The 14,197-nt window shown below is 46.3% G+C and overlaps 1 protein-coding gene across 14 annotated transcripts in view; it reads left to right on the top strand.

Annotated features, from left to right (window-relative positions):
• Positions 1–14,197, top strand: part of LOC139054433 (protein FAM184A-like) — a 363,879-nt gene that overhangs the window by 130,327 nt on the left and 219,355 nt on the right. For all 14 annotated transcript variants that reach the window (XR_011511210.1, XR_011511212.1, XR_011511211.1 and 11 more), the window contains 3 exons: positions 9,111–9,231; positions 11,835–11,992; positions 13,286–13,525. Coding sequence is in view for 11 of the 14 variants with exons in the window: in XM_070531388.1 (XP_070387489.1) it covers positions 9,111–9,231; positions 11,835–11,992; positions 13,286–13,525 (519 nt within the window). In the remaining 3 variants the exon portion in view is untranslated. The remainder of the gene's footprint in view (positions 1–9,110; positions 9,232–11,834; positions 11,993–13,285; positions 13,526–14,197) is intronic.

Raw genomic sequence — 14,197 nt, 5'->3', positions numbered from 1 at the left:
CATTACTTTCGTTTTCTGCAGAATAATTTTAGACCCACTCTTTTGTTTTGCCTCTCCAGGTCAGTGAGCATGTATTGCAATTGGTTTCCTGAGTTACTAAGCAAGGCAATATCATCAGCGAATCATAAGTTACTAAGGTAATCTCCATTAACTCTTATACCCGATTCTTCGCAATCCACGTCTCTGAATACCTCCTGTAAACACGCTGTGAATAGCATCCGAAAGATCGTATCTCTCTGCCTGACGCCTTTCTTTATTGGGATTTTGTTGCTTTCTTTATGGAGGACTACGGTAGCTGTGGAGCCTCTATAGGTATCTGTCAGTATTTTTGCATACGGCTCGTCTACACCCTGATTTTGTAATGCCTCCATGACTGCTGAGGTTTCGACAGAATCAAACGCTTTCTCGTAATCAATGACAGCTATATATAATGGTTGGTTATATTCTGCACATTTCTCTATCAGCTGATTGATAGTGTGAATATGGTCTATTGTTGAGCAGCCTTTACGGAATCCTGCCTGGTCCTTTGGTTGACAGAAGTCTGAGGTGTCCTTGATTCCATTTGCGATTACCTTAGTAAATACTTTGTAGGCAACGGACCGTAAATTGGTCGATCTATAATTTTTCAAGTCTTTGGCGTCCCTTTTCTTATGGATCAGGATTATGTTAGCGTTCTTCCAAGATTCGAGTACGCTCGAGGTGATGAGGCATTGCGTATACAGGGTGGCCAGTTTCTCTAGAACAATCTGCCCACCATCCTTCAACAAATCTGCTGTTACCTTATCCTCCCCAGCTGCCTTCCCCCTTTGCATAGATCCCAAGGCTTTCTTTACTTCTTGCGGCGTTACTTGTGCGATTTCAAATTCCTCTAGACTATTCTCTCTTCCATTATCGTTTTGGCTGCCATTGGCGCTGTATAAATCTCTATAGAACTCCTCAGCCACTTGAACTATCTCCTCCATATTAGTAATGATATTGCCTGCTTTGTCTCTTAACGCATACATCTGATTCTTGCCGATTCCTAATTTTTTTTCACTGCTTTTAGGCTTCCTCCGTTCCTGAGAGCATGTTCAATTCTATCCGTATTATACTTCCTTATCTCAGCTGTCTTACGCTTGTTGATTAACTTCAAAAGTTCTGCCAGTTCTATTCTAGCTGTAGGGTTTGAGGCTTTCATACATTGGCGTTTCTTGGTCAGATCTTTCGCCTTCTGCGATAGCTTACAGGCATCCTGTCTAACAGATTTACCACCGACTTCTATTGCACACTCCTTAATGATGCCCACAACATTGTCGTTCATTGCTTCAACACTAAGGTCCTCTTCCTGTGTTAAAGCCGATTACCTGTTCTGTAGCTTGATCTGGAATTCCTCTATTTTCCCTCTTACCGCTAACTCATTGATCGGCTTCTTATGTACCAGTTTCTTCCGTTCCCTCCTCAGGTCTAGGCTAATTCGAGTTCTTACGATCCTATGGTCACTGCAGCGCACCTTGCCGAGCACGTACACATCTTGTATGATGCCAGGGTTAGCGCAGAGTATGAAGTCTATTTCATTCCTAGTCTCACCGTTCGGGCTCCTCCACGTCCACTTTCGGCTATCCCGCTTGCGGAAGAAGGTATTCATTATCCGCATACTTTTTTTTCCCGCAAAGCCTACTAATAGCTCTCCCCTGCTATTCCTAGTGCATTTGCCATATTCCCCCACTGACTTGTCTGCAGCCTCTTTCTTGCCTACCTTGGCATTGAAGTCGCCCATCAGTATAGTGTGTTTTGTTTTCACTTTACCCATCGCCGATTCCACGTCTACATAGAAGCATTCGACTTCCTGGTCATCGTGAATGTTTGTAGGGGCGTAGACCTGTACGACCTTCATTTTCTACCTCTTATTATGTTTCACAACAAGACCTGCCAGCCTGTCGTTAATGCTAGAGAATTCCTGTACGTTACCAGCTATATTCTTATTAATCAGGAATCCGACTCCTAGTTCTCGTCTCTCCGCTAAGCCCCGGTAGCACAGGACGTGCCCGGTTTTTAGCACTTTATATGCTTCCTTTGGCCTCCTAACTTCACTGAGCCATATTATATCCCATTTAATGCCCTCTAATTCCTCCAATAGCACTGCTGGACTCTCCTCAATGGATAACGTTCTAGCGTTACACGTTGCCAGGGGCTCAATAACGTAAATCTATTCCAAACTTTTCTATTCCAATTCTGCAATCAGCCCTCTGCGATTGGTGAAAAACTTTTTTGGACCATCCCCATTTCCCCTGTCAGTCACGCGACGTCACGGACACCGCGATAGCTCCCCATCTGATATAACGTGTACACACGAATTCTGCATGATTTGACCAACAAAAAATATAGTTATTTCTGATTCGACGGCTCTTCGCCATTAGCCCTCGACTGTTGGTGAAAGGTTTTCGGGCTGCACCCACTTCGCCTGCCTCTCACGCGACGTCACAAAACCGCAAGAACTCAGGCATCAAAGTGGCGTGTATGCTATAAAGATGCATTAATATGCCGAACAAAACTGAATTTTCTTCTCAAGAGCCGCAGGCTGCTCCATTCCGAAAGGAATATAAGATGACTGCCGTCGATCGCTCAGGCACTAGCGACTCGCAGCTGCCGGAGAGCATGGGGTTAATTGCGTATAATGAAACTTTTCCCTTGGCCGTGTAACGTTTTCGAGCACTTTCGGCACGTCTACGATCTCGTGCTGGCAACTCTTCTTTGCTGAGGATTAGTTTTAGCGTCATTCTTAAGCTTCCGTTGCATGTCGCCGAGATTGTCGACGAGCCACCGTAAGCTATGTGAGGGAAAGAGGACCGATTGCAGACGCCGGTACCACCCTCTTCATCCGGTTATCGATTTTCACTGCAGTGGCTTGGCCCTGTCGAATACCTCTCCACTTGAGCCTGCTCCTCGCCTCTTGTCAGCCAATTAGATAAGACAATTAAGCCGCTCAGTGTAGGCAATGTTATTTGCTTAGCAAACAAAAGTGACCTCCTATGAACGAGGAGAGCATTCGATTGGTCTGTTCAGACAACCCTGCGGGTGACCGCGAGATGTTTGCGTCATCGGTTACGCAAATTTGACGTCAGGAGATTGGAATAAAAACATATTGGAATAGTTTTACGTTATAGGGCCCCAGGTTCAGATTCTAATGGCGGCCTGTCCGGATCCAGGGATTCTTAGCACCCTCTGCTGCGTCGCAGGTCTGACCGCCGCCCTAGTCGGTTGCTTCGCAGCTAAACTTACTTGGCTGCAACTCTTGGTGGTTGTTCAGTCTCCATAAATTCGTAGCAGAAACTCTTGAGAAGATCAGTAATGTGGCTGTTTGTGCGTGTTGGTAAGACATAACTAAAACCTTAGAGCGCACAACCAGAGGAGGACGTTCACAGGAGCCCTAACTTGCAACAATTTGTTGAGAACCGCCAGGCAGAGTATAGCGGCGTGCCGTACATTGCGAAGCCAGCAAAGCAATGAGTGGTCAAGGAAGTGGTGCAATTCCTTCGACGATAGAGCAATCGAAGGCTTGGGCATACAGTTTTCCCCTGAACCAATCATCTCTGCCTCCCTCACATATTTCACGTGTCAGTTCGCCTCTGCTTCTCGTGACAATGGTGCATTTTCGATAGATTGACAGGTCGCTCAATTTCACACAGGGGTCTGCACTGTGGCCGGAACTGGAAACATCACTACGGTCATCACTAGACTAACACTTCCTACAGTGCACATCGAGGAACTTTCGGCACTTGTCCCTCGCATGTCCCTCACATTTCTACGCTGTGCCCGAAGGCGACCATTTGCATCCTTCCACTTTGGCCTGTGTATGTCTAGTCAGTGTCGCTGAAGGCATACTAAAACGGTAGCCGGTAAAACAGCCTTATGTCTTGCAGGCTTCAGCTAGGAACCAAAAGTTAGCGGTGGTTCCGTACATTCACGGCTTGTCACATCGACAAAAAGAAAATTCGACAAAGGGCGAATGTTCAAGTTCTTTTTTTACCGCTCCTGAAAACCTTGAAAAACTGTGCAGAATGACCGATCCCGGTGCCTCTCACAAGCTTAGGGGCAAAAAGAAGCACAAGGACAAGCTCGTCAAATGTGCGGAACGGATCGTTTACAGCATATCAATTTCTTGTGGTCGGACATATATAGGCGATACCTGGCAGGAGCATGACACAGAGGAAAGACGACGCAAGAAACCAGTTTGTACTTTTCCAGTGCGTCGCATGTGCACAATGCCCTCGGAGTTCCATTGGCGTTGCCACAATACCGTCTTGACAGCTGTAATTATCAGTGACCCCCCGTAAAAGCATTTCAGCAACTGCAGCGCTTACTGTTCTAATAACGTACAAGAGTCCATAATGGAGATAGACAGACTGGTAGAAAGGGCGTAAGAAGAGAAAGCAGAGAGTGAGTAGAAACGACGCAGTCAAGAATAGAGTGAGTGACGACACCCTTGTCACTCTTCGCTCACCGACCCCATACATGGCGGAGCGCAGGAGAGGGAAAAGTCGACGTGAGAAGGTAAGAAAACGCTACTACTAGACACAAGAGTGGTTCCGGACAAACTGGATAAATTTAAGTTCAAGCTACGGTACAGTACGTTTTTGCTATTTCTGAAAAGAGAAACACCGTGCAAATTTGTCAAGCGGACAGCTGACGCACTGTGGGCAGACGGAAAGCCGCAATAAAGTACCATACCTTCTAGGTGACACCAACGACACCGCACGTCAAATCAACACTGTGCCCGCTGCGGTAGCCTTGCGGCTACGGCATTGCTCGAGAATGGGAGCTCAATCCCGACGGTGGCAGGCGCATTTCGAATGGCGCGAACTACAAAAAGACCGTGTTCTTAAATTGTGGTGCACGTTAAACCCCAGGGCGTCAAAATTATTCGGGAGTCCGCCACTAAGGCGTGCCTCATAACCGAATTGTTGTTTCGGCTCGGAAGGTCCCATATTTCAATTAAGATTTAACACTTCTGCCACTATGCACATAAATGCACACAACAACGCCCCAAGGAAACACGTCTCGCTGTATCTTCTGTGTACCACGCAGACAAATAGAAGTGCTGCACGCAAGGTAACGTTTAACATCACCTCACCACTCTCGCATGGGAATAAACACTGAAGAAATTAAACATTTGCCGTCAACATCACCGCTAATTATCGCCAATCAAAGCAAACAGCCCAGAAAGCTTCGCTTGCATCGATTCTCACAGTGCGGGGGATGCGCCTAATTTTTGTGCTTGAAAAGCTTGCGGCTTCGCGCAATGCCTCACGATTTCAAGTGCACCAAAGAGCAGGAAGAATACCAACTGCTGATCCACAAGAATGGATAGGTTAAAAAGGAAATAATTGTAAACCCATTAGCCTGCTTTCAGTATTGTATAAAATTTTCTCCAAGATAATTTCCAATAGTATCAGGGCAACACTTCAGTCAATCTAAAGAACAGGCTGGCGTCAAGAAGCGTTATTCTAGAGTGGATCACGTCCATGACATCAATCAGGTAATTGAGAAATCTGCGAAGTCCCAGCAACCTCTGGATATCGCTCTCATAAATTGTGAAAATGAATTTAAGTCAGTCGTGGAGGTATTGCGTAATGAAGGAGTAATGAAGGAGTAGTTGAATATCTTGGGAAATACTATTTTAATTCTCCACAAGCAAAGTGGAAAAATACCTATCAACAAAGGGGTCAGGTAAGGACGCACAATGTCTCTAATGCTGCATACTTAGAAGTAATTACGCTGTTAGACTGGGAAGGCTTAGGAGTAAGGACCAACGGAGAATATCTCAACAACCTTCGGTTTGCAGATAAAATTGTCCTGTTCAGCAACACTGGGGATAAATTGCAAGAAGTCATTCAGGAGCTTTACCGGGAACGTGTAAGTGCATGGTTGAAGATTAATATGCAGAAGGCATAGCTAATGTTCAATAGACTGGCAGGGAAACAACAATTCGTGATCGCCGTTAGCCTCTATACTGTGTACAAGATAGAGCGCCTAGTACCCAAGATGAATTGTGACCAACTCGCCCAACAAGACGTCCTCTTATGTGTACAGGAGTACATTTATCTTGGTCATTTACTCACAAAGGACCCTGATTAGGAGACGGAAACTTGCAAAAGAATAAAAATAGGTCGGAGCGCGTACGGCTGTCATTACCAAATCCTGGCTGGGAGCTTGCCACTGTCGTCGAAAAGAAAAGTGTACAGTCATTGTATTCTACCCGTGCTAATATACGGGCAGCAACTTGGAGACTAACAAACAAGCTCGAGAACAGGGAGCGCGCAAATAGATATAGAACGAAAAATGTTAGGCGTAACGTTAAGAGACAAGAAGAGACCGGTGTTGACGAGAGAGCAAACGGGTAAAGCTGATATTCTAGCTGACATGAAGAGAAAAAAATGCATCTGGGCAAGCCACGTAATGCGTAGGGCAGATAACCGGTGGCCCATTGGAATTACAGAATGGCCGCGAAGAGACGGGGCGCGCAGTCGAGGATGACAGAATGCTAGGTGAGGTGAAGAAGTTAGCTAATGTGCAGGGGGAATCAGCTAGTGGAAAGCAGGGATAATTGGAGATCGCTCCTTCGTCCCTAGTGGGCATAACAGATAGGCTGATGATGACTTCTTTTCAGGTGCGTAAATGCATTTACTTTTATATTACATCCATCGCTAACCTTCGCAAAATATCCTGGAAACATAAACTGCTTCACGCTGCTACGGCTGATATCTGTGAACTCCACTCTTTATCTATGAAATATGACAAAAAAGAAGAATGAAGCGCATCGCACAAAATGTCCATGCGAGTCATGTTATGCGAATCACAGTAGCTGGCGGCCCTGCACTGTTGAGGACTACCCAAGAGCGTTGCCAGGTGGACCAAAGTGTGGGTGAAAGGCAGCAGCCCGACGACGACGCTCTTGTGATGGCGTCCTTTCTCCTCCGGTCGCTCAAGGCGAGCTTATGTTGTCGGCATGTCACTGTACTGGACGAGGCGAGGGAAACACGGATTATGGCGCCATCAGTGACTACGTGCTATACAATTGCACGCTATGGCTACGTCAGGTGCGTACTTAAAACGATGATGACATTTGCGCTGTGGCGATGAAACGTGAGAACCTCTTCGACCTCGGCCGATCATGAAGGCGGTACAGCGTCACACAGTTTGTGTATCGTTAGCTCCTACGAGGAAACTGGGGAATGCGGGCCGATCCCGGGGCCGTGTAGCCGAACGTGGCGTCTCAAAGCGTAACCTGTCGCGAGGAAAGAACAAGAGACACTGGCATGTGACGCCCGCGCTCGAGGGTCTCTTAGCGCCTGCCGGTTTTGATTGGCCCAAGAGGAGTACGCATGTGATCGTGGCCTAGTGGGTAATGCGGGAAAGCCGACGTTCTATGCCACTGTCGGCCATGCAGTTCTCTTTCTTGCAGAAGCTGCAAGTGTGGCAAGACAGGAAGTATCACCCGACCTGCCGCAAAGTGCTTGATTGCGACAAATAATCGTTCGCATTAAAACAGCACAAACGGGTACCATGGGTACGACTTGGCGACCTGTTCTGTGGCAGCTAGGCGAACTGTGGTCCCTCCGTTTCTGAATAATTAATAACATTACAGCCTTGCTTATTCTAAGCCCACTTTCGGAACCGTTAAAAAGCCTGATCAATTCTTGTATATGTAGTAAGGTACAAATATGCATTACACCCAATTTCTTAGTCGCTTGCAGCCCTCGGTGTTTCACTGAGCTCTGGTTGCCTGGCACCTATCTGCGCCAGACGACAATCAAGCCCTTTCTTCTAACATTGCCGTGGCATCAGCATTTTAAACACCGATAGGCCACTTTCGCTATCTGCTTAGTGGGATACAAGAGACAGAAGGCAGAAGACACCTACGCATTGCGAAATGAGGTGCAGACGGAAAAAAGACTGCTTACAGGGACTTTAACAGGCCACATGAACCTGTCGGCTTTCTTACAACACTCACAAACTCCCATTTTCACCCGACTCAATCACACAGTATGTCGATAGTGCGTATCTGCTATTTCCGCATTGTATTTCTTCTGTCAGGTTCTCTAATAATGCAAGCATAATGGCATCGCACGTTTGAATGCTTCCTACAGTTAGACATGTAGATGGACAATATGAAAAAAAAAGTTGTTCCTTCCTGCAGCGTTCAGTAAGCTGCTTATATCGTTAAGTAACTGTTAGAGTACGCATGCGCCAGTATTGGATCCTCTTGACCATACCAATAAACATAACATAGAGCAAGTCTAATCTGCGGTGGGCAACCCTCAAAAGCCACAGGAAAATGCTCTGTCTCGAACTTCATAGGGACTCACGAACTGGAATCATCACAAACTGGACTCTCATCAGGAAACATATTTCTTCCCTCACTACTACATATCTGTACGCGCTTAATATAGAAAAATCAAAAGCCAGTATAAAAGTAACTCAGGTGCTTTCGGGAACATGTTTTCTTCCGAAAACAATACGTGAGCAGAATTGCCTATGCGCCACTACAGTTTCTGTCTTCAGATTAAACTCTACCAATCATGGCAGGCGGAAGGAACGTCATGACATTAAACGGGCGGGGGAGGAGACACCTACCTTTTTCACTTGCGGCTCAAGTAACACAAACGCTAAAAAGAAAGAAAAAAAATTGAAAATGCGGCGCTCGCACAGCCAGTATAGTTTGCATTGGCGGCGTCTAATTGTTTTGTTGCTGTTAGCCCTGTTAGCCACACCGTTCTTTTTCAGATAACGTTCTGCGTTAATATGCTTATTCATTGGTGTCTTCCCTTCTGATATTGTGCCTAATATAGTCTCTATGGTAGTGGAATACCTACCCCTCCCCCACTGTAATGCTGCTGCGGGTACTAAATAAGTATAGTCCCAGGATTCCGTCCTAAGCATGAATTATTTGATCACTGACCGGCTTGAGTTTCGCACGTTGCAGCATGAGCATTCAACTTAAATAAATTTGAGTTGATGAAAAGGAGTCATTAAGTCATTAATGCTCTCACTTTGCGTGCGCAACGAACTTGTGCATGCCTCGGGGAAACGTTGCTGGCACCGTTGCAAGAAGCAGCATTCGCTCTACGCAGGCGTGTGGCAGCGAGCAGGTGCTGCTGCGGCTCACAGGTCGACTGAAGCAGAGTGAAGCGGCGTCGAACCAGCTCAAGGCGTCCTGCGCACTCTACAAACAGGACGCCATTGCCAAAGCAGGTATGTACTCTCATAACGCGCACACTGTTTCCGTCTTTGCTGAACGGCTTTGTTGGGACAACATGTGTTTGTAGTGAAGGAGGTGGTCACAAAATGGGACGGACACAAAGCAGCTAAGCGATCAGATTTTAATGGGCCTAGGCTAAGCATGTACCAACCGGATTTTGGCGGGTCACGTACATGACCTAGATGACGGCATCGTAGAGTGCATCAGCTGCCGCCATGTGTGGTTTCACACACGCCTCAAAGTGCAGGTGATCTAACAGGGCTTAATTAAACGTCGAAAGTTCCTGGCCAAGCCTTTCTTTTCGCTTTGAGACGCGAATCTAGTGAATGCATCTTTGCGCCTCGACACCACAAAATATTTGTAACACGGCCGCGAAACTGCAGGGGCTACCGCGCAAGACTAACTAGCCCTTAGCGTCGCGTCCTTTCTTACACGGCGTGGTTGATTTAAAGAAGCCACAAAGTCAAGTTCATAGAGCTCAAATAAAGAGGCTCCATAACATTACAGTAATTTGCGCTGTATGATGTTGGTGAAGAATAGTATGTTGAAAAATAATTTAACTGTTACGTTTATTATGCGGTCATATGCGATCATTATGAACTATAATGCATTCCATAACATGTTTTTTCAGTAAACTGCAAGTCCATTCTTTTGCTGCTTCTGAAGGTCCCCAGTGGGCACAGCCTTGAGAGCTGCATCACATCACAAGTATTACGGATTAATGTCTCTCTAAAACTATATATTTATATTACATTTGCGCTAGCTCATTAACCTCTGATTCACGAATCTCGCCTACAGCCAACGTAGCCGATTTTTTTTTCTTCCTGAGTTCAAGTATTGAGTACGAAGTTTCTTGCTAAATGTCTTCGGCCGACGCTAAATGACATCTGTGTGCTTAAAACAGGAACACTCGACGAGGAGGAAGAAGTTTGGCACGCACCCAATAACGCTAAGCCTATTCGATACCTAAAAGGTTTATTAGATGACCACCTTGAAAACCCCCAAATAAATGCAGCCACAGATGCTTCTGTCAGTGAAGAGAAGGGCGGAGTGGGCATTTTGTCGGCATCACTAAATTGGTCTTTCTCTCTTCGACCACCCGACTTTACGCCAATATTTCAAGCAGAGTTAGTGGCGATCATCCTAGCTCTACGGAAACTTCCCATATCTATTTCTTCAGCCGCAATCTTAACCGACTCCTTGTCTGTTTGCTCCACTTTATCTGTGCCCAATTCAAGTATCATTCTCCGAGAATTTCATTCATTCATTCCCCAACATGTACGCCTCATCCATCTGGTATGGGTGCCAGGGCACGTGGGGCTCACTTTCAACGAGTCAGCAGACGCACTAGCAGTGGCATCTCTTAAAGGCCCGGTACTGAGGATCCTAAAACATTCGGCATACGTCACTTCTGCAAGGTTAAAAAAAAATTTCCATTCAAGAAGAACATGCCAAATCATGTGTATTAGATAATGCCGATTTTCAGTACCTTAGATTTCCTTGGCACAGCGGATGGTGTGCAACAAGAAAATTTCAAGTTTCATTTACGCGTATGCGTTGCCGAATACGAAGGCTTAATTTCTATTCCCATAGGTTTGGTTTGGCACCTTCTCCTACATGTTTCTACTGCAATCAACCCGAAACTATGGATCATTTCTTCATAGACTGTCGTAGGTTCAACGAGCATAGAAAACGACTTCTAGAAGGTCCCTTACGCCAACTTGGATTAGCCATTACGCTACCTATCATTCTGTCTCTGGGGGCGTCTGCACTAGGACACTGTAATAGGAACGTATGTGTTGCAATATATAATTTTGTAATGGAAACAAGGAGACGTCCATGCTAATTTTACTGTTTTATTTTCCACAACAAGAAACAAAAAATATTAACTTCTAATTCTAAGAAACTATAGCATGAAAATTATTATGAACGATTACAATTCATTTAATATCACATTTTCAGTAGGCATTTATTATTTTTCGACCCACTGCCGCCCGATTCATGGCCAATCCCCCGTAGTGGGTGGTGCTATATCTTCAGGCACCAAACCAAACCAAACTCACTGTCTTTTGAAAGCAAGCTCAGAGGAGACAGGCCGATGCACGGCTCCAGTGGTCTCACACACGCGACGTAAAGCGAATGAAATGTATGTACATCTGCGGTTCTACAGTTGGCTGTACCAAACGAAGCCATCGGTGGCTTGGAGTAAAGCCCACTTGAAGTTTTGTGCCTGGTGTTTACCCAGTTTTCTGAATGAGTTTATCGGAAAATACTTTCTCTTCATGATGAATATATGCTTACTATCGATGTGTTTTGCCCCTTCTGAGAGGAAACAAACATTTGTTTGGGTGGTATCTATATGTGCCGTCATGACGAAAGGGACAGAATGTGCTGCGAAGCTAGTAACAGATAAAAGGCAACAGACGTGCACGAAGACGGGACAGCCGGCGCTGTGGCCCGTCTCTTCTTGCGAATATAAACAGTCGCCGTTTAGTGAACGCGAGCAACTGTTTACCTTCTACGATATGTAACACTAGGTTTTCAATGTTGAAAGGTTTCGGCCATTCTGAGCTTGCAAATCACGCGTGCCTTGCAGACCGGATCGCCTCGCTGGAGGCCACGGCCCGCGAGCAGCAGTGCCGCATCGAGCAGCTGCAGGCGGAGGCGCTCCAGCTGGCGCCGCTGCGCGCCCAGTGCGACGCTCAGCTCGAGCGAACGGCCCAAGCCGAGGCTGCGCTCGCCAAGCACCAGGCGGTGCGTACACGTATACGACAGTCCGTCTTTCACTGTCCCTAACCAACAATCAGCGCACTCTGGTTGTGGGACAGCCTCCGCAAATTATTTTGTCTTTTGCCACGCCAGCTTGGTTGAAATATTGGCTCAAGGGGAACGCTATGTTCTACGTGAAAAACAGATTGAAAAATATCTGCCTGGCTTACGGCTGCAAATATGTACATTTTTTCATGCGGCGACAATATCTATTCGTAATAACAACGCAGTTTTTCATTGTCACTGCATGCGACAGTAGTCGGGTGCTAGAAACTGAGTTTGCCCTTGGTCCGTCTTACGATGGCCGCGGTCGTCATCACCCTGTTTTCACCCTGACCGTCGGGCCACTTCTCCACCGCAGCCACGACAAGGCGAACAAAAATGGAGCAATGTCCTCAACCGCGGGAATTCCACCTTACGTCAGTGCGGCAATGCGCGGAGTTGGGCGCGCTCACCCCAGCGCTTTCGCGCGGAAACAGCGCTGAACAGTTACTGCTGTGTTGGACACAAGCTGTGAGAGGATGGCGTCTGTGCATGTTTTGTCCTTGCCAGAACGCGCAATGCTGCACAAATACAAGCAATACAGTACGATCACAATGCCGTGTGCATCGCATAGAAATTCTTGTTGACAAAATCACGGCATGTTGGCGCGAAATTCTTCGTTCGCACGCCCGTAAAAAACAGCCCTCATGGCACATTACAATGAAGCTGATCAGCCTCAATCGAAACTACGCCTAAATCTATTTGCACGAGCGATTTTGCATTTCGCCCCCATCGAAATGCGGCCGCTGCGCCGGGATGGAACCTGTTGGCTTGTGCGCAACGGCGAAGCCAGTGGGCTGCCGCGGCAGGTCGGAAAATCATGCTGTGGTCAAACTGTTTTGTAGCAATATAAAAAGGACACCTTAATCCTTTCTTGTTAAATTGTAATTGAGTGGAATGAGTCAAATACAAAGGCATTGGAAAACTACGACAGCATTCCACTTTTGCGTACGTATTGGTGTGACGTCACGGGTTCTCTTTCAGTGGTAATTGACGCGGGGCATATTTAAATCAGTTGATCAGAGGACTCCCAAGGCTGTGGCCTGCTGAGCACGCGATAATATTCCGATGGTGTTCGAAAGGCAAAACCGTTCGTATACACATTTAAAACCCTCCAGGTGGTTAAACATAATGTTCACCTTTGACTACAAAGTTTAAATACTTGCGCCGCCACTTACTTGAAAAAAGGAAGTTACGATACATTGAGGTTTTCTTTTCTCCTTTTTCGAGCCGCAGGAGAAACGCAGAGAGTTATTAGCCAATCACCAAAAACTGGAAGTACTGGAGCGAAGACTGAAAACTTTTAAGGACGAGTCAAAATGTCTGAAGCTGATACAGGCCCAGCTCAAAGAGTCCTTATCGGAGGCGAATTACAGAATATGCCTTCTCAACAGTGAGGTGGACCAGAAGGTGCAAGCTTTGAGCAAGAAGGAGCAAGAATTAAGCTCTCTCCGAGAAGGCACGAAAAAACTGAAGGTAAGACTGTACCCCCCACGGTAGTGTTTTCAAATTTACTCTTTGCCCTCTTCACATCATATATTTAGTTTATTTCATTTAGCAAAGTTTGAAATTGCAGTGCGCGTTTTGCTCGCAGCTGTGGTCTGAAATAATTTCGAGCATTAAAATTAAAAATAATGCTTACCCGCGCGTGATTTCTTAGACACATTAAGTATTCAGTAAGAACAGGGACAAAGGGTAGCAACGAACACGTGTACCGAATTAATCATAAAGAACTCTCTCATATCGTACACATAATTACAAGGGATTTGCCGCATTTCAATTGAGAGCTTCTAAGCTTGACAGAAACCAGTGACACGCGGCGCGCACGATTCCTCCGTCGGGGGTTGTAACACGCACTGAAGCCACCACACTCACCAAGCCACCGAGCAGTAAAGACACGCAGTTGAGCTCAAACTTCAAGTGCAGTTGATGGCTTGCAGTTCAAAGAAAGAAGCGCAGAAATAGAAGCCCGTCTTACTGCGGCTCTTGTTCTGGTTCATGGTAGCTGAACTGAGCCTTGTCAGCTGAACTAAACCCACAGTCAGCATGACGTGCAGATGCCATGTGCACTGGCGAGTAAATATTAGGAGACAGCAGGAATTTTCTTCGCATGGCAAGGCTGCATTCAAGAGTCCACGTGCGTATGTT

The sequence above is a fragment of the Dermacentor albipictus genome, chromosome 1, assembly GCF_038994185.2.
Source record: "Dermacentor albipictus isolate Rhodes 1998 colony chromosome 1, USDA_Dalb.pri_finalv2, whole genome shotgun sequence".
Lineage (NCBI taxonomy): Eukaryota > Metazoa > Arthropoda > Arachnida > Ixodida > Ixodidae > Dermacentor > Dermacentor albipictus.
This window is presented reverse-complemented; position numbering and strand designations above follow the sequence as displayed.